Source organism: Xyrauchen texanus, chromosome 34, assembly GCF_025860055.1.
Source record: "Xyrauchen texanus isolate HMW12.3.18 chromosome 34, RBS_HiC_50CHRs, whole genome shotgun sequence".
Lineage (NCBI taxonomy): Eukaryota > Metazoa > Chordata > Actinopteri > Cypriniformes > Catostomidae > Xyrauchen > Xyrauchen texanus.
Genome location: NC_068309.1, coordinates 29,583,941 through 29,609,806, shown reverse-complemented (window position 1 = coordinate 29,609,806; position 25,866 = coordinate 29,583,941). Strand labels below are relative to the sequence as shown.

General features: G+C 38.0%; 1 protein-coding gene across 3 annotated transcripts; it reads left to right on the top strand.

The window, feature by feature from the left end:
* The first annotated feature begins 86 nt into the window (after positions 1-86).
* Positions 87-25,786, top strand: LOC127628160 (arginine--tRNA ligase, cytoplasmic-like). Of its 3 annotated transcripts, none has more exons than XM_052104882.1 (15): positions 87-231; positions 4,543-4,680; positions 6,669-6,857; positions 8,309-8,417; positions 8,514-8,614; positions 8,718-8,839; positions 10,419-10,539; positions 11,052-11,181; positions 13,619-13,723; positions 14,401-14,579; positions 15,118-15,227; positions 15,353-15,458; positions 16,210-16,382; positions 22,594-22,841; positions 23,731-25,786. In XM_052104882.1, the coding sequence occupies exons 1-15, from the start codon at positions 187-189 to the stop codon at positions 23,838-23,840; spliced, it is 1,986 nt and encodes a 661-aa protein (XP_051960842.1). In that variant the 5' UTR covers positions 87-186; the 3' UTR covers positions 23,841-25,786. The 3 variants fall into 3 exon arrangements, with proteins under 3 accessions (XP_051960842.1, XP_051960843.1, XP_051960844.1); XM_052104883.1 differs by lacking the exon at positions 87-231 and adding an exon at positions 256-372 and having other exon boundaries at positions 23,731-25,785; XM_052104884.1 differs by lacking the exon at positions 87-231 and adding an exon at positions 3,566-4,413 and having other exon boundaries at positions 23,731-25,785.
* Positions 25,787-25,866: the final 80 nt, after the last annotated feature.

The following is a 25,866-nucleotide window of genomic DNA, read 5'->3' as shown; positions in this document are numbered from 1 at the left end:
AATTAATGTTTAAGACCAAAAAAAAAAAAAAAAAAAAGGCCAGGTTTTACCACAGTATTAAATGTTGATGATGTTGGCGGAAGTGACGTTACGCAGCCGGTGAAACTAATTTTTCCACGTTGGAGAAATACTCGATTTTAAACCATCTCTGTGGCTGACTGTATCTCTTTTTCCCAGGGGAAAAAAATGGGTGATCCCGTTGCCGAATACACGTCTCGGTGTCAACACCAGGTCAGCTTTGAATAAAAAACGGTGAAGTTTAAAAGTTATGTTCATGTATCCGTGTGCCAATCGTGCACTGACGTAAGAGGGTGCAAGCAGCTCGTGCTCTGATTCCGGTGTTATGGATCAACTGGGAATCGTGTTAACTGGGTATGTGCGTGTGCACGTGAATAATTATCTTGCCTTTTCAGCAGATTCGTTCAATAGGAATTGTCAAGGGGCAAAGAAAAGACGTTTTGCTCATTATAAAAATGATGGTATCATGCTACTGGTATCGAGTTTTTTTTTCATTGTTGTCTGTTCTAACGAATTTGACTGTTTAAGTGCGATTTTAATGGTTTCACAGGGTAACATGTTTGCCCATGTTAACGTGGGACATTGGTTTGAATGGGAATTGGCGATTTCATTTGTCAGAGCAGTAAATCGCATGTTGAGTTATTTTATTTGCAACACTAAAGCATATACTGATGTGTGTCAATAATAAACTTTCAGTTGCTTTTATTTCTTTATAAGGATCAATAGCTTAATTGAATGAATGAATAGTTTGAGGAACTTTTTGTGGCAAAGTGACTGAATAATTATATGTGGGACACTGGTTCAGTGTTAAGTCATATTGGTAGTAAACATTGCGAGTCAGTTAGGAAAGAATCTAAGTTTTGCTGCAGATTATGATGCTTCTTTAACAGGTATATTAAATTTTTATTTTTTTATTTTTATAAATCACATACCCAGACACAATTCATTGTTTCAATCAAAATTGCAACTGAATCTGACAGCCTTTAATTACAGTATACGCTTCTGAATTTTCTGAGAATGGTAGGAATTACTGTGAAAAAGAAATGTGAACTATATTTTCTAAAGTTTGCTGGTCAAACAATTTTAAGATTTAAGTTTAACATTTTCAATGGTACTTTCTCAGAGTACTGTTCGTACCCATTGTTCAATTTGGCCTTTATACTTGCTGTCCACCAAAAATATTGCACTGCTCTGAAAAATCATCTTTTGGCAGTGTCATGGGTAGTCATAAACGTACAACACTGTCATGCATAGAATCTTTGAAAAGTAAAAGATGATATTATAACAATTTAAATAAAAATTGCAGGTACTCTCAGGGAACTGAACCCAGGTCTGTGCATGGTTAGCAAACACACTACCCATAGACCAACAGACCTTCTTTATCAAGCTACTGTTTTTTTATTTTTTTAAATACAAGTAATTTAATTTAAGAATATAGGCTTATTGTTGACACATATAAGCTTATGATGCTTTAGTTATGCAAATAAAAAACCTTCCACATGTGATTTACTATGACAAATGTAATCATCAGTTCCCATTCAAACCAATGTCCCACGTTAACATGGGCAACCATGTTATAATCACTCTTAAACTGTGTCAGGAACAGACATCGACTACACAAAGCAGGTTAACACTAGAACTACAGGAATTCTATAACTACTAGAATGGCCATAGCGGTCATTCTGACCGTTCATACTAGACTGTACCAAATGTCATTTTTTTCATGTCATATTTACTTTCAAAACTTCTATCGAGGTTTTAGAATGAAGCTTCTAATGTCTGTCGTCATGTTTTATGATATCATCACCATAAAAATTTTTAAAATCCTCGAACAAAATCCTCAATTTTAATAAAATAGAATAATATGGATTAAATAGAGCACGGAACGCCAAGCGAACGCAGATAGGCCTACATAATACAATCTTTTTTTGTAATATATAATAGTGCTAGAATATATATATATATATGTTGACTTTTGGACTTTACAATGCTCTGGAGTTATTGGAAATGTTTGGACAACACGAATTGGAAACAATCCTATGCAGCCACCACTGGAATCGAAATCCATGAATAAATGAATCTGTTATATTAATAATAAACACCAGGACATGAAATTTTAATTCTAATGAATGTGAAAATGTATTAGTTAATCGACAACCACAGAACTTGCTATTGTAGTAATTACAGATACAAATTATATTATTTATATTCTATTATTTTCTTTGTAAATTAAAAACAAATCAATACTATTTATATTCTATTATTTTCTTTGTAAATTAAAAACAAATCAATACAATAGCTTATAAAAACATCACCAATGTGTATTTCAATGCATAGTAAAAACCTTAGACATGTATGAAACACATATAGGCCTAACCCAAAATGGCCAAAACGGTTAATAAAGAATATGAACATTCGCTAAACTGTGGGAAAACGAACTGATTTAGAAAGCAATATTTGTTTTACTGTGAGCAAAAATATCATGCTGTAAAACTATAATGAAAATATTATGCTGTAAAATCATTATGAACGAATTCTCCTTAAAGTGGGCTCATTTGAACAAGGCTATCTGGTTGTTTTGGGGGCAAACCCCGCACATCATTCACTGACGCTTGTGGATCGATTACTCTCAGTCAACACAGGTACTTTCTACCTTCCATGTGCAGCTCCTAACACTACCTATTGACATTTGTCACAAGTGTCCTTAGTTTTGTTTTTCTTGCAGTTTCTCCACACTTGGCACTGCCTTCCCCTCTCCATCTGCCGCTGCTCCTGTCTGGGTCCTTGCACCATCAGCTGTGTGGCTTTTGCTCTCATATGGGCGTAGCGAAGTTCATTTGCCAGTCGCATCTCTCATTTGTGCATTTCTTGAACAGGATGGAAGCATTTATCGCAGCCAGGTCAAGGATATTATAAAACACAGCCACTGGACATCTACGTGTGGGTGCTTTCACAGAGTATTTCCTCGCCGTTTGATCTAGCACATCTACTTCGAACTTGGTTCTGTTGTAGTATGTGACTGTCTCTGGTTTTGTTTTTTGGCAACAGCTGTGTGGACAGTGCTTTCCTTCATTTGCACTGATAGACTGTGAGCTTTGCATTGTCACTTCTCAGTGAACTGCGGCCTTTTTTCCTTTACGTAGCAAACGCTGAAATGTGTGCGATCAAAATGACCGTTATGGCCATTCAAGGTAGAAATACTCAGAACTCTTATTTGTTTTGAAATTTTAATAAAATAACAATGTTGTGAAATGAATACAATATACACACATTTAAGAAAAGTCATGGTCCTATGGTTATATGGGTTTTATTTCAACAAAGTTATTACATTGCAAAATTTTAAAATGGTCAAAATGACCGCCGTGGTAGTTCTAGTGTTAATAAGGGTACCACAAAAAAAATGTATGATGTGTAAATGCCTTTTTTTGCCTCCTTGGCAATTCACATTGAACGAATCTGCTGTAAATGCAAGTAAAATGATTCACACGCACATCCCCAGTTATCATGATCCCCAGTTGATCCATAACACTGGCTTAGAATTTTGCTCAAAACTACAACATACATACATGTATACATGGATGGTAATGTTCTAGAATGAATCACGACAGTCTGCACTGTGGCTGTGACTAAACCTCTGTTGAGGTGCCTACCTAGACTGCATTTTGGACAACTAATGAGTTACCTAAAAAGAGCCTAAAAGATTGTAAACAATATATAGTTGCTATGTCTCAAAAGCCAGCGAGCTGCCTTCCTAGCATCAGAACTTTAAATGTGCTGGAAAGACTGTAAACAAAAATGGACAATACAGTGACTGTGTCTCACAAGCTGCCTACCTAGACAGCATTTGGTATATAGTACAGTATCAGTAACCTACAAAGAGGATGAAAGACTTGTAAGCAAAAAATGGAAAATGCAGAGTGTGTCACAAAATCTAGTGAGCCTAGTGAGCAAAATCTTAGCCTAGCTGGACAGCATTGTGGAGCATCAGATGAATAACCAAAAGAGAGTCTAAAATATGAAAATACATAGAATATGTCTTAATAGTGTGCTGCCTACCTAGACTTCATTTGGGGCAACGTTTGGGCAACATAACAAAGAACCTGAAATATTGTCAAAACCTAATGAGCTACCTATCTAGACAGCATTTCTGGGGCATCATAGGCATGTGTAGCATTTTTAGGTGAAAAAGTGGAAAAAGCAGGGCAACATGTTTCTGATTAAAATAGTAGCACTGACCGATCTGTCAATAGAGATCTCAAAGATGATTTTAGACAGCTTGGCAGCTGCTTTCAAACATCTCAAAGAGGAAGACAGAAAATCACATCTCCAGTCAAAGTGAAACAAATTCAGTTGTAAAGGGAACGGCCTGGCATTAACAAGTGTCAGTAATACAAGGTTCATGCCATATTTAGCTTACACTTTGGACTACTTTCTCAAACAACAGCAATAATTAACAACTGCTGTTGTCAGATATTTATGACCTTGACCTGCTTGGGTTTTGTGTGGTTTCGACTTGCCATACAGGAAAGGGAAATCAAATTACTCCAAGACGAAATAGAGCGACTGAAAGATCCACAGGAGCCAAACTTCTCATCTTCACAACTGGACGAGTTGAAGGAGGAGAATTCCCGTCTGAAATACCGCCTCAAAATCCTCAAAACAGTGAGTGAATTTGTGACGTAAAACACTTTCTTCAGTGGAATTTAACCTGCAATGATATGTTTTGTGTAATTCATTAAGCTAACGGTTCCACTGTTTGAATATCTATTCAAGTAAATCGATCAGTTAAAAGTTTGAACACACCTTCTCATTGTTTATTAGTACTATTTTGCTTTGGGCATTTTCTCTGCCATCTTCATGAGGTGCCACCGGGGATGCTTTTTAAACAGTTTTGAAGAAGTTCCTATGTATGCTAGGGAACTGTTTGCAGCAGTCCTTGACTAAACTGGAAAAAAAGGGAAAATGCTGGTTGTCCGATTAATTAAATCATATTATTTGTGATTACTCAACAAAGTTATTTTCTAAACTTGTTTTCTTTGCTTTCGACTAATGTAATTCTCTAAAATGTGAATTAGAAGACTAGATTACATTATGTAGGGTGAAAATGAACCAATCAAGTCTATTCAATAGCATGGGAAAAGGGATTTTAATGCTTTGCGGAGTGTAAATTGTAAGAAAAGGGGGAGACTTACTAGTGTTTCATTTGGTTATTTTGGGATTTTGAGCAGATTCTGATACGCTAAGTTACCATTGTGCTGAAGAGTGGAGCTTTTGCTTAGGTTGAGGGGGCGGGTACACAAACATCCTGCTGTATTTTGCTCTACTCAAGGAGTGAACACTTCTTTGCATTTAGCATGCTAATGTATGTTATTGCTAACCAAAAGTTTGCTAACTAATGGGATGCAAACTACTCACCTTTCATATATAGTCACCTTTTCTGAAGCAAATTTTCCCAATTTGTTTGAAATTTTCAAAATGTTCCTTATTGTAATCAATTGAAAGGGTAATTTTAAGCTTAAAGCTTTAAATACAACAGACAAATTAACAGAAATTATACATTTGGATCACCTGCTATTACATTTTCACCTTTGTCACTGCTCATGAGTTTGCATCCCTGTAACTAGTACAAATAATTCAAAATATTATGTAAACTTAAGAAATGAATCCTGTTAGGAACATAAAATCACTTTGATTCTGCCTAACTGTGTCATTTAAAATTAACTTCCATTATGTTGAAAATTTTACAAAGATCTAATGAGCTAAACCAAGAGGAAAAAATACTGTATGTTTATGTAATTTAACCTATTCATGTGGAACCGATGTACATGATTAAATCATGTAAATAAAACATTTATAAATAATTGTGTATATATTATAAATAAATTTTTGTTTGTTTGATAAATAATTTACTTCATATGTACCCGTAGGCACAATTTATATTTGATTATTAGCTTATTTCAAGATGTTACGCAAAAACATTTAGATCAAAAGTTTTTTATTCTCTCATCATTTACTCGCCCCATCCCAGATGTGTATGATTTTTTTTCTTTTCTGATGAACACAAACAAAGATTTTTTTTTTTTTTAATATCTCAGTTCTGTTGTTCATCACAATGCAAGTGAATGGTGGCCAGAACTTTGAAGCTTCAAAAAAGCACAAAGGCAGCATAAAAGTAATTCATGACTCCAGTAGTTAATCCATATCTCCATAAGCGATGTGATAGGTTTGGGTGAGAAACAGATCAATATATGAGTCCTTTTTTATTATAAATCTCCACTTTCACTTTTACTTTCACATTCTTCTTTTGTTTTTGTCGATTTTGCATTCTTTGTGCATATCGCCACCTACAGGGCAATAAGGTGAAATTATAGTAAAAAGGACTTAAATATATATCTGTTTCTTACCCACACATATCATAACGCTTCTGAAGATATGGATTTAATGCTGCCTTTACATGCTTTTTGGAGAAATCACAAATTTTGGAACCCATTCACCTGCATTATATGAACATTATATAAAATGAAAAATCTTCATTTTTGTTCAGCAGAATTTTAATGTCTTTTTTTTTATTAAAATTTTATAAAAAAAAATGTATTTGTTTGTTGTGTTTTGAAGTACTTTTCTTGAAGGAGATTTCCACCTTCTTTCAGAGTTTACAAGAAGAGATGTGCCAAAACGGCAAGACAATGATGAACATCAATCAGCGCTTGCAGCAGATCTTTGGGGATGCCATCAGTACATCCTTCCCTGACCTGGAGAACCCTCCATTGGCAGTCACTCCCAACCAGCAGGCAAAGTTTGGGGATTACCAGTGTAACAGCGCCATGGCAATGTCTCAGGTCAGTTTCAATTTAAGGGATAGTTAATCAGAAAGTGAATATTCTGTTATCATATATTTGCCTTTTTGTCATTCCAAACCCATATGACTTTTTAATTTCCTTGGAACACAAAAGCAGATGTTTCCCAGCGTGTTGATGCTGCTCTTTTTTTCTTTTCCATACAATGAAAGTATAGAGTGACTGCTGTCTGCCAAGCTCAAAAAAGACAAAAATGCACCATGACAGTAGTCCATACAACTTGTGCAGTAGCTTATATTCCAAGGCTTCTGAAGCCATATGATAGCTTTGCTTGATGAATCGTCTGAAATTTACGTTTAAGAAAATCTTCCCATATACTGTAACCATGAAGTATTTAGGAGTAAATGGGTAGGGTGCAGCAAGTTAAGAAACAGTTTTCAACTGGTATTAAGATTCATCTCTGGTGATCCAATCACATGTGGTCAACACTAAATACAGGTCTAAACAGTGTCTAAAACATTTTTTGATTGGATCACAGAAACCACATATGAATGTGGTCAAAAACGCATGTGGCCACATTACATTTGAGGTGTAAACGCTATCTGTCCTGTATGCATCCCGGCTGCAGTGAAGCACCACCCCTCACCTGCCACTCAACCGCTGCACTAAAACAAGAATTTAAACATTTCCGTTTATTAACAGCTTTAAATGGAAATAACCGTGTGATCGGAAATGTAAAAAAAGCGGATACATACACAATCACGAGAGCTTTGCGGATATTCTGCTGTGTGTCTATCAACACCGATGACAAGCACGAACACCTGAAGCTCCTTTAATAATAACAATCCGCTAAAATAACAGATAATTCTGCTTGATATGTTGCATTTGTGCTTAGATTAAATTTCAACCGCATATGGGAGAAACAGCGCACTGCTTTTTTCAGGCTTTGTCTTTTCTGATTTGTTGCACTTTATTATCATGCAGGAACACACTGACATGGTGATTGATGTATGTTGTCATGAAACAGAGACCCTCTAAATCCAAATACAAGTGGTCACAGGAGACTCATTTATGTGACTAGGTGTAAACAGTAATGCGTCTTGCCTGACCACATGTGATTGGATCACCCAAGATGCATCGTAATACCAGGTGGAAACTAAGTCTCAGATGCTGAGGCTGTATTGGAAATATATTTACTACAAAATCAATTTTATATTGTTCCAAATCCAGGTGTTATTTTTATCTGTGGAACACTAGAGAAATTTTGAAGCACTACTTTTATGGTATTTATTTGAGTTTAACACCTGTTAGGAGCTGCATGAATATTCAGCGTGAAGAGCTAAGTGAAAATTCTTCAAAAACTCTCCTTTTTTTGTTCAGTGGGGAAAAAAGCAGCATAAGTGGGACAACATTAAGATGAGTGCATAATAAATGAATTATTCCTTTTACTAGTTTTAAATCTGTAATGTTTTACTTATGTGTTTTGTTTTTAGATGTTGAAAGCTAAAGGACAGAAGGTCAGTCCCAGAGAGATTGCAGAAAAGATTGTCCAGAACATTCCTGACAATGAGTTAATCGAGAAGACAGAAATTGCAGGGCCAGGTCTGTTCAGAAAAGAATCACGAGACCATTTGTTGGACCTTATTTGCCTAATTAAAAGATTGTTAATTATTTAACTGAGTGCTCTTTTGTTTGCAGGGTTTATCAACGTTCATCTCAAGAAGGTGTTTGTGTCCAAACTACTCACAAACCTGCTTTTGAATGGAGTGCAGCCACCACCTTTGGAGAAGAAAAAAAAGGTAGGAGTTCTTACATAAAAGACTAACACAATGCTGTAAACTGTATGAAACACAGCAGTATGTTATTAGCCACACTTCTCCTCACTCTCATTGGTGTTTTTAGGTAATCGTGGACTTCTCTTCACCTAACATTGCTAAAGAGATGCACGTTGGTCACTTGCGGTCCACCATTATTGGAGACAGCATGTGTCGACTTTTTGAGTTTCTGGGCAATGATGTGCTAAGGTTGGTGTTTATATGTGTAGCTCAACAGTAGGATACCAGACGTAAAAATCCTTTTCAGAATATACATTGAGAAACTGACTTATAGCAGTAATGTCTAAACCTTTCAGGACAAACCTACCATGAACTTGAGGTTGTGGTGGTGGAATATGCTTCTTTAAAGTTCAACTGCATAAAAAAAGAAAAGAAAACTTTGTTAAATGGCCAAATTTCTAGTGAAGTATTACAGCCGTGGCCAAAAGTATTGCTTTGCAAAGTATTTGTAGATCATTTTTTCCACATGTTACTTTTGTATTCTGGAAAACAATGATAAGCATTTCATAAGTTTTAAAGGCTTTTATTGGCAAAAACATTCAATTTATGCAAAGAGTCAATATTTACAGTGTTGACCCTTGTTATTCATAACCTCCACAAAAAGATCCAGGGATTTGCCTGGCCACGGATCCAAAATTTCAATGTAATGATCTCAGAGCCACTTCATTATCACTCTTGCCTTGTGACATGGTGCTCTATCATGCTGGAAAATGCACGGATCATCACCAAATTGCTCCTGGATTGTTGGGAGAAGTTGCTCTTGCAACTTCAATAGGCCTGCCAATTGGAGCAACTTGGGGTTCAGTGTCTTGCCCAAGAGCATTTCGGCATGTGGGCCGAGAATCAAATCGCCAACCCTGCAATTAGCAGCGGACCCGCTCGACCACCTGAGCCACAGCCGGCCGATGATAGAGTGATTTCACCTGACTAGTACTCTTCACACTTTCCCAGGTGCTGCTGATATGATTTGTGAAAAGATGTTGGCTGGTTATTTTGTGCCAGAAAACAGTAAAATTAGTTTTTTTGTGTTAATGTAAATTTTTTGGCCAATGAAGCTATTTGCAATTTATTTAAAATGCATCTGATCACTCTGCACAATAATCTAGAAACAATGTGAATCAACACCACAACAACTGAAGCAGAAACATTTGCGAAACACCAAATTTATGTCACTGTCAATACTTTTGGCCACAGATGTACACTTCCCATAATTCTGAAGCAAAATCAGCCAATCAGCTATTTCTGCTGTTACCATGGAAGCTTAAATTGTGGCCATCTCCACAGCAGTGATTTTCCAAGCCACAGCAGTGATTTTCCAAGCTAGGTAACTAGCTAATGTTAGCTTGCTAACAACCTAAATGTTGTTAATATGGCATGTTGTAGCATTAGTCTAAAATACATTAATGATGTGTTCTATTAAGAAAATAATAGAGTACAACAGAAAATGCATACAAATACCCAAGTAGTTTATTCCCTCGTAACAAAAGTTGTCTTTTTTGCTTCAAATCAGTCTGAAATGTTTAATCTCAGAGGTGGTTAGTTTGGTTCAAGGCTTACAACTTCTCATTGAAACCATTTAAAAAATGCCTAGGGAAAAACTTCATTTGACCCAAGGCTGGTGAAAGGTGTGCAGTCACTGCTGAACTTTTAATGGGCAATAGTTCAGTTAAAATGACATTTTAATGGCATTTATTTTGCCTGCAATTAATCTCTATTAAGTGTGTTTGAGTGCATTACTAGTTTTTCACTTTTGTCCTATATCTGTCAGGTTGAACCATGTTGGAGACTGGGGGACACAGTTTGGGATGCTCATTGCTCATTTGCAAGACAAGTTCCCAAATTATCTTACTGTTTCTCCACCTATTGGTGACCTTCAGGCTTTCTACAAAGTGAGAATCTTTTACATATTCATGCTGAAAATCAGTTTTTAGAACATCAGATTGCAACGTAAACATTAACATGTAATTTGACAAACTTTTACTCTCTTTTACTTACGTTTTTGCATAGTTTCCAATATAGTGATTTTGATATGGGGAATATTTATTGGTGAAGTGTCATGTTTGGGGGGTGGAACTATGTTTGGTGACCAATGGGAGACAGGAGAGAGTTCGGGAAACATCTTTAAAAAAACTTGAAATGTTTTTAAAGTTCAGTTTTTCGACTTTATTAGAACAAAAATTACAAACACAAATATGAACTGTTGCAGCTATTATTGCTGTGATTCATATCTATGGTTGTAGTGTGTGTGAGCATAACATAGGTTTATCTTTTCACTCTTGTACTAAATTCGAATGTAGATTTATGTTATGTTATTATACAGTATGTTCTGCCCTAATACTGTGCATTCAACTGATGTTTTTCAAAACTGTTCAGGACACTTTTGTTCTCTTGTGTCCATAAGGAGTCTAAAAAGCGGTTTGATGAGGAAGAGGAGTTTAAGAAGAGGGCATACCAATGTGTGGTTAAATTACAGAGCAAAGAGCCAGACTTCATAAAAGGCTGGAACCTCATTTGTGAGGTTTCCAGAAAAGGTATGTGTCAGATATGCCAAGAATATCATTCTCACTATGTCAGATGTCTCCCAGAGTTAAAATGCTCTTTCCCACTGGCAGTACTATAGCCTGTTTTATTTACTTGCCCCCTGGTCTAGTACTTTTTGTCGCTTTTGCACATAAGGAACTATAGTTCCACTGAGCTTTTTTTGTTTTGTTTAGCTCCTACTATGGAGTAGGTACTTTTGGGGCATATAGGGGCTGTTGGAGACTGTGGGAGGTGCCGCAGCCTGTGATTGGTCAAAAACCTTGAAACAAAATTCATTGAGAAAGGAGAGTAAACAGCTACCATTAGTATACAACTAGCTGCTAGCGTGCTACTCAGAGGATTGCACTAATTTTAGTAATTTGTGTGTGTGTGAGAGACTTAATCGGGAGACACGCTTCGAGTTTTCATTGCATCTGTACTGTTTGCACTGTGTGACTATAAAGTAAATAAAGTGATTTCTGGATTACTACATGGCATTTTTCCAGGGATGATGGAGATAAATTATCATATGTTTATTGAGAGTGGGTAATTGAACTCTATTATACACTAAACCATCATGAAATCTAGTCTACATGTGTACAACAAGTTTTGCATGCTTGTTACTGTGTGGTAACTTGCATCAAGACGACTTGTTTAAGTCAGTGAGTTAGCATTGCAGTACAGTCATTTATCAGTCAAAATAGGCCTTTATTTTATAAGAGTGTGTTGATAAATGGGTATATAGTGCTTTCAACATGTTGTCCACTAAATTCAGTGCACGCTGTTTGGTAGTCTGACTGCTCGTCTCATCTCTCACTACGGCTGCAGCAAGCACTGCTCTCGCACCCAGTTTAAACTGTAACATGAAAACACTGACTGCGTCCGAATATGGGAAAATGCTTCCTTCAGGGGCTGAGGTAGCATGAAATAATGTGCTTTATAAACTCTTCAGAACCCAATTTACTTTAGAGTTCCATTCATCCAAATAAATAAACCATTAACTGAATAGGCAGCTGCCTACATTTTCAGATGCAGACAAAGCTCATGTAAAACAGCCCTAACAAAAGAGTAACTCCGATCCTGGCATCCTCTTTCGGTGTTGTTGGTTCTAGATCACGTCACTATGGTGGTAACCTTTGGCAGTGCGAATGCAATGGGAAAAGTTTCCTCGGGTGTTCCGTTCCTTGTACGAGTTCTCATCTAGAAAGTTAATAAAGGAAAAGTAGGTGGGAAAGGGCCTAAAGTTTCTTGGAAGTAATGGCTCATAAAGACAGTAGGGGTCAGTATATCATAGTGTTTATGTAGGAAGCTGTTAGAAGATCCTGTATCAGTGGGTCTCTACTGGTTTTGCTTCAGGACCAAGATTTTACATTGGACATCAAGTCGTGACCAAATACAGTAAAGAAATATGTATTTAATATAGTCTGGGTCAATGGTTCACCAAAAGAATTTGTCAATATTTACTCGCCTTCATGTCATTCCAAACCTTGCGATTTTAATTTTTTAAGAATATTAATTCAGCTCTTTCTTTACAACAACAGATCATAGTGACCAGTCAAGCTCCAAAAAGGACAAAAAAACCACCAAGAAATTACCAAAAAAGTAGTCTGTATAATATATTGTTTATTGTATTCCAAATTAAAATAATAATAGTAATCATGTTGATTAACCAATTAGTTTTATCTGGTTGTGAACGTTGGGCTAAACACAGGATTTTGGAAGATTTTGTGAATAAACAAAAATGTAGGTCTGTTCCTCACATTTTTATCGAATTTCTTCAGAGCACTTGGAAAATAGCTCATAAGTCATATAGACTACTTTAATTATACTTTTGTTTGGTGCTTTTAGTGTTTTTTTTTTTTTGTTTGTTTACAGGTTTAGAATGACATGAGGTGAATAATTTGAAATAATGACAGATTTCTAAAAAAAAAAAAAAAATACTATGCCTTTAAGAGACGTAATGATCGAGAAAGCACAATCTGTTAGTTTGTCATTTTAATTAATTCTGTAATATTTAAACATTTGTAAGATAATATAAGTTATAATATAAATATATGTCTCACAGATTTGCTCTCCTCGCCCTTGTACTTTAATGTATATATTTCATGGAGGGAAGAGTGTTTTCATTTAGATACAGTATATCTAGTTTTAACCTTTCATCACTGAAGGGCACAGATGCCCTTGGGCACCACTGACTGACACATTTGTTTCCGGTGTCTCTTCAGTTCAACTTCTTGATGTGACAGCATCTGCCTTTAACACCTTAACCAAACATCTTTCCTGTACTAAGGCTTGTCTAATGGAGGGCAATTGGTGTGTTTATTCTTTTTTCTGCTGATGTCGTCCATTTGGCTTGGCTAAACTGGGAAGGTGCTCATTTGGTTTGATTTCCCTGTGGTGTGGATGTTTTAATTAAACAGCGTTGTCCCTTCTTGTGTGCTGATGCAGAGTTTCAGAAGGTCTACAACTGCCTGGATATCCGCATTGAGGAACGAGGAGAGTCATACTATCAGGACATGATGACAGCTGTGGTGAAAGAGTTTGAGGAGAAAGGTACGTCTTTGAGTAGGTTGGAGGGCTTTTTCACTTTTAGTTTTAGTTAGTTTTATATTGTCTGCTGTTGTCCACTATTTTAATCATGTTACCTGAATATGATAGATTATTTGTCATTGTCTGAATGCTTTTGTTGTACACTGAAAACATAATGCCAGGACCTTCACTTAAAACAAGTGCATAGGCTGTTTAAAGACAAGAAAATTAAATAAAATCAAAACTGACCCTTATTTGCATTGTACATGATTTATGTGTTATTTTAAAGAAAATTAAGATTATATAATAAAATACAATTATTAAATTATTAAAAAGGTCCAATAAAAACCCTTCATTATGTCCAGCTGAATATTTAGTTTCTCTTGGAAATGCATCACAAATATGGAAGTTGAATTGTGTAATTTAAAATGTGCACCTCTAGCCTCACTAAACAGAATTGCAAAATTAATCAGTGTTTTCAGTAATGTTTCCCAAACACTCCACCCATCTTCCTTTAGTTAAACCCTCACCTTCAAATGTGTAATGTGAATATTTAGTAGCTTTTCAAAGCAATGCATTTGTGTCCAGAAGGGGGCAGTGTTATATTAGGATTAATCTAAAAAATCACTGCCACTTGCTCTACCATTTTCCCTGGACTTTTTTCCTCTGACGTCCTCCTCAAATCCTCTGTCTCCAATCAGGCCTGGTGGAGCTGGACGAGGGTAGAAAGATTGTGTTTCCTCCGGGCCAGTCTGTTCCCCTGACGATTGTTAAATCAGATGGAGGCTACACTTACGATACCTCTGATCTGGCTGCCATCCGAAATCGGCTGTTTGATGAGAAAGCTGACATCATCATCTATGTGACTGACAGTGGCCAGGTGTGTAGGTCTGGGTATATGGTTATAGAGCAGAGAGTGTTTATGAAATCTTAAACAGACTTCACAGCACAAACCTTCCTCTAGTTAGCTGATGAGAATAAGGACACAATGCACACTCATACAGCAGGGTTCAGGGGCAATGGGTGAGACCACAAACACACCCCAGAATTTAAACATCTGTATGTTAATGAATGTGTGCAATATACTGCTCAGCTCCTCAAATATTAATGTGGTGAAGGTCAAGAACACAACCTGTCAATGCCTCTATCAAAACAAATAGTTTTGAATTCTGTTCTGTTTAGAACTGGGCTAACATTGTTTTAAGGACACCATGAAATCAAAATGTTATGCTTATTAGACAATGTGTGTTTGCTTTGAAGCCATCTATATCCTTGTGTACTAAACACAGATGTGTTTTTATGTATGAGTTATGAGATGCAATTAATATTTTGTGTGTGTGTGTGTGTGTGTGTGTGTGTGTGTGTGTGTGTGTGTGTGTGTGTGTGTGTGTGTGTGTGTGTGTGTCCTGTTATGGTAGGCAATGCACTTCCAGATGATCTTTGCTGCTGCTCAGATGATCGGCTGGTATGACCCCAAGGTCAGACGCATAGAACATGCAGGTTTTGGCGTGGTGCTCGGAGAAGACAAGTGAGTTTTATGAGTATATAGGCACCATTATCATGTTTTCACCAGGGTGGCCCACTTATTCCATTGTAGCTCACTTACCTTGTGGTTGTTTGTGAATTAAGATTGTTTCTTTATTTTCATTCCAGGAAGAAATTTAAGACTCGTTCAGGGGACACGGTTCGACTAATGGACCTTCTAGAGGAGGGTCTAAAAAGATCCATGGACAAACTGAAAGAGAAGGAGAGAGAAAAGGTGAGCTCCTCAAACAGAGATGAAACAAAGTGCCTTCTTACCTTGAAAACCTCTGTCTACATTGAGTCCTTTCAGCACAGCTAATAAAATATCAAGGGATCTCAAATGAGAGCAGATGTGCTAATGAGAATTACTTCCTATATTACCCATGACACCTTTGTGCACAGAAACGAAAAGTATCCAATAAACTTTGCCTTGCTTTCATGATTGATATCTTACAAACAGCATAGAGAATGTCTTATAGTAAAGTAATTTGAGGAATCAATATTTTTCCAGACTCAAGTAAGCAAAGTAAATGTTTAGACGTTTAGATCCTTCATGTCCTTCATGTCCTTTATTCCTGAAAAAATTAGTAAATTAATGTTTTTTGGAGATTTAAGTATTTGACAGATGTATCAAGTATAAAAAGGGTGCTTTTAATTTAAGTGAAACTGACCTGTGTATTTTGAAAAGCGTCTTGCTTGTAAGGAATATTGAAAGTTGCAAACTGCATTAAATTAGGCAGAAAAGTTAGCAGGCATGTAATCGTGTAATTCATCTTTGAGTTTAATCAGTTAGAACCAGTGATGTAGGACAGAGCCAACATGGATTTGTTGATGATTTTTATCTCGTTAAAGCACTCTGCACCACTCTTTATCTCTTTATACTCCTGTTATAGCCTTGTGGTGAAAGGTCTGGCCTGGTAACCAAAATATTGTAATTCTAAAACCTATATAGGGTGACCACCATTTTGACTCTGTGTGTGTTGCAGGTGCTGACCCCGGAAGAGTTGGTGATAGCTCAGCGTGCCGTGGCCTTCGGTTGCATTAAATATGCAGACCTTTCAAAAAACCGCATCAATGACTACATCTTTTCCTTTGACAAGATGCTTGATGATAGGGGAAACACAGCAGCCTACCTTCTCTATGCCTTCACCCGCATCAGGTGAGTCCTCAAGGGGATTTATATCTTCACACGTATCAGATTAACTATTCTGGGGGAAATTTCACTGCATCAGGTAAGCCCTGCTTTGGTGTTCATATTTTACTCCACATCAAATGAGCCCTACTTGGCAATTATATTATCACCCACATCATTTTAAGCCCCTCTGGGGATTGATAGATTCACCCGTATGCAGGGCCAGGCCGGAAAGGTGGCACAGTGTGGTAGCTTCCACAAAAAATTTGCTTTGCGACCCCAACTGGGACCCCGCTCGCATCCTGGAGATGGTGCACGACTGCTTAACCCATTCGTGTCGTGGTCCTAATAACGTTCCACCCTAGAGTTTGATATCTTCATCTGGTTCAGTTAAGCACTGTTGGGGATTGATATCTTCTGCTTCAGTTGAGACCCTCTGGGGATATACAGTTGAAGGGAAGGAAGGAGACACATTTGGTCTCCTAGAGATGAATTTACTTTGGTGCGAAAAGTGAAAATCAATCCCAGAACAACAGCAAAGGTTTGTGAAGATGTTGGAGGAATCAGGTAGACAAGTATCTATATCCACAGTAAAACGAGTCCTATATCAACATAACCTGAAAGGCTGCTCATCAAGGAAGAATCCACTGCTCCAAAACCACCATAAAAAAGGCCAGACAGCAGTTTGTATGTGCTCATGGGGACAAAGATCTTAATTTTTGGAGAAATTTCCTCTGGTCAGATGAAACAAAAATTTAACTGTTTGGCCATAATGACCATTGTTATTTTTTGAGGAAAAAGGGTGAGGCTTGCAAGCCCTAACCGTGAAGCATGGAGGTGGCAGCATCATGTTGTGAGGGTGCTTTGCTGCAGGAGTGACTGGTGCACTTCACATCATAAGGAAGGAAAATTATGTGGATATATTAGAGCAACATCTCAAGACATTAGCCAGGAAGTTAAAGCTCCATCGCAAATGGATCTTTAAAATGCAGTGAATACAAGTAAATACGTTGTGATTTGTTTCATTTTTATTTTTAATACATTTGCAAAGATTTAAAACAAACTTCATTCACGTTGTCATTATGATGGGCTATTGTTTGTAGAATTTTGAGGAAAATAATGAATTTAATCAATTTTGGAATAAGCCTGTAACATATCATAATGTGGAAAAAGTGAAGCGCTGTGAATACTTTCCGGATGCACTGTAGACAATGAACCCAAGCATACACCCAAAGTTGTGGCAAAATGGTTTAAGGACAACAAAGTAAAGGTATTGGAGTGCCCAATACAAAGCCCTGACCTCAATCCGATAGAAAATTTGTGGGCAGCACTGAGAAAGTATGTGCGAGCAAGGAGGCCAACTAACCTTACTCAGTTACACCAATTCTGTCTGGAGGAATTGGCCAAAATTCCAGCAACTTATTTTGAGAAGCTTGTGGAGGTCTAATCAAACTGTTTGACCCAAGTTAAACAATTTAAAGGCAATGCTACCAAATATTAACAAAGTTTATGTAAACATATGACCCACTGGGAATGTGAAATAAAAGCTGAAATAAATAATTCTCTCTACTATTATTCTGACATTTCACATTCTTAAAATAAAGTAGTGATCCTAACTGTCCTAAGACAGTTTTCTATGATCAAATGTCAGGAATTGTGAAAAACTGAGTTTAAATGTATTTGGCTAAGGTGTATGTAAACTTCTGACTTCAACTGTTTATCCTGACCTGCTTCTGTTGAGCCCTGCTAAGGATTGATCTATTCCCCTGATTCAGGTGAGCCCCCTTGGGGATAGATACTGTAGCATCACCTATTTAAGGTTAGGCCCTTTGGGGATTGATTTCTTCTCCTGCTTCTCAAATCAAATCACTTTATTGTCACACTACCATGTACACAAGTGCAACAGTAGGTGAAAGTCCTGTGTGCAGTTCCGAACAACATAGCAGTCATGACAGTGACGAGACATATACCAATTACAATAAACAACATATTTACACAACACAATTTACATATCAAATGTACACATACTTACACAACACAATTATAATATACAATGTACAGTAAACTATACACACAATATAGAATACACATACAATAAAAATAAAGAGTATATAAAAAATATATATACAGTAGTTGTATTGAGGAGAATATAATTATGACAGTCCAGTGTGAGATAATAGATTAATAAAGTGCAGTGCTGATATATTTATTGATCGTGAGAGATCAAGTGTTCAAAAGTCTGATTGCTTGGGGGAAGAAGCTGTCATGAAATCGGCTGGTGCGGGTCCTGATGCTGCGATACCGCCTGCCTGATAGTAGCATTGAGAGCAGCCCATGACTCGGGTGGCTGGAGTCTCTGATGATCCTCCAAGCTTTTTTCACATACCGCCTGTTATATATGTCCTGGAGGGAGGGAAGCTCATCTCTGATGATGTGTCTGGCAGATCGCACCACATTTTGCAGGGCTTTGCGGTTGAGGGCGGTGCTATTGCCGTACCAGGCGGTGATGCAGCCAGTCAGGATGCTCTCTACAGTACTGGTGTAGAACCGTGTGAGGATGTGGTGGTTCATTCCAAACTTCCTCAGCCGTCTCAGGAAGAAGAGGCACTGGTGAGCCTTCTTCACAACAGCCTCAGTGTGGACTGACCATGTGAGTTCCTCAGTAATGTGGACACCGAGGAACTTGAAACTGCTGACTCTCTCCACCGGTGCTCCATTAATGGTAATGGGGGCTGTGTTCTCTGTCTTTCCTCCTGAAGTCCACTACAAGCTCCTTGGTCTTACTGACATTGAGGTAGTGGTTGTGCTCCTGACACCAGCGTGTCAGAGTGTGCACCTCCACTCTGTAGGCTTTCATCAATGTCAGTGATCAGACCTACCACCGTCGTATCGTCAGCAAACTTAATGATGGCATTGGAGCTATGTGTTGCCACACAGTCATGTGTGTACAGGGAATACAGTAGTGGGCTGAGAACACAGCCCTGCGGGCTCCAGTGTTGAGGGTCAGTGATGAGATGTTGCTGCCCATTCTAACCACCTGACATCTGCCTGGAAGTCCATGATGCAGCTGCACAGCGAGCTGTTTAAGCCCTGAGCCCGGAGATTCACATTAAGCTTGGAGAGCACTATGGTGTTGAATGCCGAGCTGTTGTCTACAAACAGCATTCTCACATAGGTGTTCCTTTTTTCCAGGTGGGAGAGAGCAGTGTGTATTGTAGATGCAATGGCATCATCAGTGGAGCGGTTGTTGTGGTAGGCAAACTGCAATGGGTCCAGAGAGGTGGGCAGCACAGAGCAGATGTGATCTCTGATTAACCTCTCAAAGCATTTTGCTGATGATGGGGGTCAGAGCAACAGGACGCCAGTCATTTAAGCAAGTGATTTTGGCTTGCTTCGGTACAGGCACAATTTTTTTTTGGACTTTTGAAGCATGTGGGAACAACAGACAGGGAGAGGGACAGGTTGAAAATGTCTGTAAAAACAACAGCCAGTTGGCTCGCGCATGCTCTAATAACGTGGCCTGGAATGCCGTCTGGACCTGCGGCTTTACGGATGTTCACCCATCGGAAGGATCGGGTTACATCCGCAACAGAGACGTAGAGTGAACCATCCTCTGTAGCGTCGGCCGCGAGTGCTTTCTCCACGAAGGAAGTTTTGTTGTCCTCGAAACGAGCATAAAATGTATTCAGCTCATCTGGGAGAGAGGCAGCGGTGTTCACAGTGGAGTTTTTATTCACTTTGTAGTCCATGATGATGTTAATTCCCTGCCACATACTTCTAGAGTCGGTGGCGTTGAACTGTCCTTCGATTTTGTGCCTGTACTGGCGTTTGGCTGCACTGATAGAGTTACGGAGGGCAAAACTTGTTTATGCTCCTCTGCATTCCCGGAATTAAAAGCGGAGGTCCGCGCATTAAATGCCACGCGAACATCGCTGTTAACCCAAGGTTTCTGGTTGGGTTAGATCCGTATTGTTTTGATTAGCACAACGTCCTCTATGCACTTCCTAATGAAATGCGTTGCGCTGTCTGCGTAAACCTCAATGTCGTTGATTGATATATTCTCCTGCTTCAGTTGAGACCTTCAGGTGATTGATATCTTCTGCTTCTGTTGAGACATTCTGGGGGTTGATATATTTCCTCCTGCTTCTGTTGAGACCTTCTGGGGGTTGTTATCTTTTCCTGCTAATGTTGAGACCTTCTGGGGATTGATATCATCTGCTTCTGTTGAGCCCTGCTGGCAATTGTTATCTTCAATTGTTGTGTGGGACTCAGCAGCTTTGTGTATTTGTGTGCACATCAGTAAATGCAAGCATCTACTGTGTTCTCAGTGTTTATGGTTTTCTGACTTTTGTGTGTTTGTGAGATCTACTTCTCTCCTGGCCAGACTAGATGCTCAGCACAAGTTGTCTCTTATTCTGACTCTTTTTTTCACCTTGTGTTCTCTCAGAGTTTGCTCTTCTTTTTCAGTAGGGCTGTTGACCTGATGTTAGGAGCTTAGGGAATCACAGTGCCTCTGGTCTCATGCCTCATTATTTTGGAAAGCCTGTTGTCGTTTATTTTTAATTGTGATTTTCAAAAAAGTTGGGAACAACTATATTTAGGAGGAAGTTAAGATGGAGATGACAGCCATGATGATGTTAATTCCCTGCCACATACTTCTAGAGTCGGTGGCGTTGAACTGTCCTTCGATTTTGTGCCTGTACTGGCGTTTGGCTGCACCGATAGAGTTATGGAGGGCAAAACTTGTTTATGCTCCTCCGCATTCCCGGAATTAAAAGCGGAGGTCCGTGCATTAAATGCCACGCGAACATCGCCGTTAACCCATGGTTTCTGGTTGGGTTGGATCCGTATTGTTTTGGTTAGCACAACGTCCTCTATGCACTTCCTGATGAAATGCGCTACGCTGTCTGCGTAAACCTCAATGTCGTTGATTGATATATTCTCCTGCTTCTGTTGAGACCTGGGGGTTGATGTCTTCACCTGCTTCTTTTGAGACCTTCTGGGGGTTGATATCTTCTCCTGCTTCTGTTGAGACCTTCTGGGGGTTGATATCTTATCCTGCTTCAGTTGAGACCTTCTGGGAGTTGATGTCTTCTCCTGCTTCAGTTGAGACCTTCAGGTGATTGATATCTTCTGCTTCTGTTGAGACCTTCTGGGGGTTGATGTCTTCACCTGCTTCTGTTGAGACCTTCTGGGGGTTGATGTCTTCACCTGCTTCTGTTGAGACCTTCTGGTGGTTGATGTCTTCACCTGCTTCAGTTGAGACCTTCAGGGGATTGATATCTTCTCCTGCTTCTGTTGAGACCTTCTGGGAGTTGATATCTTCTCCTGCTTCTGTTGAGACCTTCTGGGGGTTGATATATCTCCTCTTGCTTCTGTTGAGACCTTCTGGGGGTTGTTATCTTTTCCTGCTAATGTTGAGACCTTCTGGGGATTGACATCATCTGCTTCTGTTGAGCCCTGCTGGCAATTGTTATCTTCAATTGTTGTGTGGGACTCAGCAGCTTTGTGTATTTGTGTGCACATCAGTAAATGCATGCATCTACTGTGTTCTCAGTGTTTTTGGTTTTCTGATTTTTGTGTGTGTTTGTGAGATCTGCTTCTCTCCTGGCCTGAGTAGATGCTCAGCACAAGTTGTCTCTTATTCTGACTCTTTTTTTTTCACCTTGTGTTCTCTCAGAGTTTGCTCTTCTTTTTCAGTAGGGCTGTTGACCTGATGTTAGGAGCTTAGGGAATCACAGTGCCTCTGGTCTCATGCCTCATTATTTTGGAAAGCCTGTTGTCGTTTATTTTTAATTACGATTTTCAGAAAAGTTGGGAACAACTATATTTAGGAGGAAGTTAAGATGGAGATGACAGATAATGAAGGAGCAGTAGCCAAAAAAAAAAAAAAGATTTGCAATGGAAAAAACTGGTGGGATTTCAACTTGCTTCCAATTACAGTATGCATCCAATAGAACCGGATCCTCAATTGTGCACTTTCAGTATAAATGCAAATCTTCTGAAGCCATACAAAAGTTTTGTATGAGGAGGATTAATCATGATTAATAAAATATGATTGCAGATCAGATTCATACTTTGCACACCAAGACGCATCATAAAATGTTTTATGTTCATGGCATCAAATGCCATTGGTTTTTGCAAAAGTGACATGCTGACGTTTGAATATGCGGATGCATAAATGAGAGTCATCCGCGTCTCCATATTTATTTCAATACACTTTCTTCTTGATCTATAGGTCTATAGCTAGACTGGCTAATATCCAAGAGCCCACCCTACGTAAAGCAGCCGAGACCACAGAAGTTTTACTGGATCATGAGAAGGAGTGGAAACTGGGTAAGTGTATCCTGCGCTTCCCAGAGATTCTGCAGAAGATCACAGATGACCTGCTGCTCCACACGCTCTGCGACTACCTTTATGAGCTGGCCACCACCTTCACCGAGTTCTATGATTGCTGCTACTGCATTGAGAAGGACCGGCAGACAGGTGGGTTCATTGCAGGAACACTATCCAAGGGTAATTAGTGTCTACAGTGAGCAGGGTCTATATTCTCCAGTTACATGATCACTCACAGTGACAAGTGAAAATTGGTAAAGCTGGTCAAACAATTTCACCTTTATATACCATGAAAGGAAAACATGCTCAGAGCCAAAATCATTATAATGTTAGTTCACCCAATAATGGAAATTCTGTCATCATTTACTCATCCTCATTCTGTTAAAAACTTTCTTCCATGGAACACAACAAGAGATGCTCAAATAAGATATGCAATAAAAAGTGGATGGCATGTCCTATTGGTTTGCATCAACATGTTGGTGAGTGAAATGATGACAGAATTTTCATTTTTGGGGTTTTGGCTGTGAAAGTATGTGGTCTTTGCTCCTTATCAAAAAGTACTTGGAATAGATTTAGGCCAGAATTGTTGAAGGCTATTTCTCACACAGTGGTGGGCAAGTGTTAACCAACAACACTTTTGTTAATTTAAAATGGAAGAGCTAATCCACGACAATATCTGTTAGCTGTTTTTCCCATCTGATTCTCCTTATTAAGAAATCGTTATTAAGGCACTGATGAAGCCACATTCTCTTAAATTAAACGGCTTCTTTTGTCTTTCAATATAGACTAATGAAATTAAAATTTGAAATACTCTTCTTCTGGGTTTTATTTCATAGTTCTCATTTTCTTGTAATTAACATAATTATCACATTAAGGTATTACAATATGTTTATGTGGTAGATTGTAGAGCCCTTGAATTGAATGCATGACCTTTAACCACCAAGATGTGTGGCAAAACATCCTTGATTTGATTGAAATTAACCTGCTTCTTTGAACATAATCATTTTGACCAATGACTCTTCTCCATGATTCTTCTCAGGGGAAGTGGTCAAAGTCAACATGTGGCGGATTCTCCTCTGCGAAGCCACAGCAGCTGTGATGGCCAAAAGCTTTGACATTCTGGGTATCAATCCAGTTCAGAGGATGTAAACTGGTCAATGCCTCCCTCCTATGAACATTGATGTTTTGGAAAAAGATCTCATACCTTTTTCCAAAACATAAATGTCCCAATAGAGTTTTATGGTATACCAAATAAAACTCATATGACTGGCCATAAAAAAAGGTTTGGCTTCCTGTTAATTTTTCCTCATAAATGTCAGACTAGCCATCTGGACCGTGACGAACATCCAAAAAAATCAAAGCTAAAATAACAATCTCCAAGGCTACGTCAGAGCTATCCACTTCTGGAGCGTCCAGCAATTGGTGTGCTTGGTTTTTACCCTTTTTTTTCTATAATAATTTTATTGCCAGACAATAGGAATGAACTCACTTATCTTTGGTTTATGACCTTTACTCATTTAGTTTTTGGTTGTATTATTTCACAATATGCATAAAAAATTGTTCTCCTTTGAATTAATTTCTTAATATGTTTTTTATTCACTGGTGTATTCATTGCTGTATCCACTTTGCCTTTAGCCAGAGGCTTTCAGTGAATTATTCAATTTTAGATAAAGTAACATTTCATTTAAGGTTTTTAATAGAGTTCAGTGTTTTTCATGCTCTCGCCATCAGGATTAACTGAAATGGGGGTGATAAATGCAGCGTCAACGCCTGATAATCTGTATGAAGATTAAGTGGAATGATTTAATTCACTTACTGCATCACTGGTTATTTACTCATTGGATGCGCTGCAACCTGGATTTTCTTGATAATTTTAGGTCTTAGAACTAAATTATAGATCTGAACACTTAATTAACTGGTTGAGTCTTGGTGAATCCATTAGTTTGTTCTAACCTATTTTATGACAATCAGCCAACTTTAAAAAAAAAATGAATATGGGGTTTCAACAAAAAAAGGCCACCTGTACTAAATGGGTTTAATGTTTTTCAACTCGTAATGCAAAATTGGAATTTTCAGCTCAACATTGCTCATTACTGATTTTTTATAATGCTGTTTTTGAAAACGTGATCTCAAAAACGTATTTCAGAGATTACTACCATATACCATTTTTGGGGGGAAACTAAAGGCCCTTTCACATGACTTTAATTGAAAGTAAAGCATTAGCTACAGCATGCCCCCAGTGTTGCATATTACAGTGTTCAACTTACTAACTAACTAACTACAACTTTGCCCCAATTTGTCGCTTTCTTTTCAAAACTGCAATGATTACCGAAAATGTCAAAAAACATATGCAGTGTTTGTCTTTTCAGTGACTATTCTAACTTCACACCCACGTTTGGTGTGCTTTTCCTGTTACTTGTAATTGCAACATTTGTATGTCATATCATGTTAATAAAATAAGTAAAGTCATTATTGTAAGATATAAAGTCGGAATTGCAAGAAATGTAACTGTGAGATATACAGTTGCAATTGCGAGATAAAAAGTCACTATCGCAAGAAATAAAGTGAGTTGCAATTGCGAGATGTAAAGTTGCAATTTCGAGAAATAAAGTTGATATTGTGAGATGCAATGTTGCAGTTCAGAAATGTTTTTGTTATTACGAGGAAAAAATGTCACCATTGCAAGATATAAAGTCACAATTAAGACTATTTCTCATAATTGCGAGATAGAAAGTTGCAATTGCAAGATTTAAGGCCACAGTAATGAGATACAAAAAGATTTTTCTCACAAATACAATTTACAATTGTCACGACTCACAAATGTGTCAGAATTACTTTCTTTTTATTCCATTGTAGGATCAAGGGAATCACTAGGACTTTTTTCTAAACTCAGATTCATGTTTTCACTCTTTACTTTGTACATATCATACCTAACAGCCTCATACAGTACAAATGACCCTCATACAATCAGCCTTCTGTGACACTATAACGCTTTTCATCTGCAAAGCCTTCATATGGAGGTCAAAGCTGTGCATTATGGCTGCATTGAGAGGTGCATTGAAGTGATGACTCGTGTCAAGTGATTTTTTTTTTTTTTTGAAAGCTTTAAACAAATACGTTTAGTGCTATAGATGAATTGCTAAAGAAGAAAAGGTATTTCACTCAGTCTAGAGCA

Bases quoted from the DNA above. Each gene is read 5' to 3' on its own strand.
- LOC127628160 (XM_052104882.1), top strand. From the start codon at position 187: ATGGGTGATCCCGTTGCCGAATACACGTCTCGGTGTCAACACCAG. The intron at 6,858-8,308 runs GTCAGTTTCAAT...TTTTGTTTTTAG, and splicing joins GCGCCATGGCAATGTCTCAG to ATGTTGAAAGCTAAAGGACA. The intron at 8,418-8,513 runs GTCTGTTCAGAA...TTTTGTTTGCAG, and splicing joins GACAGAAATTGCAGGGCCAG to GGTTTATCAACGTTCATCTC.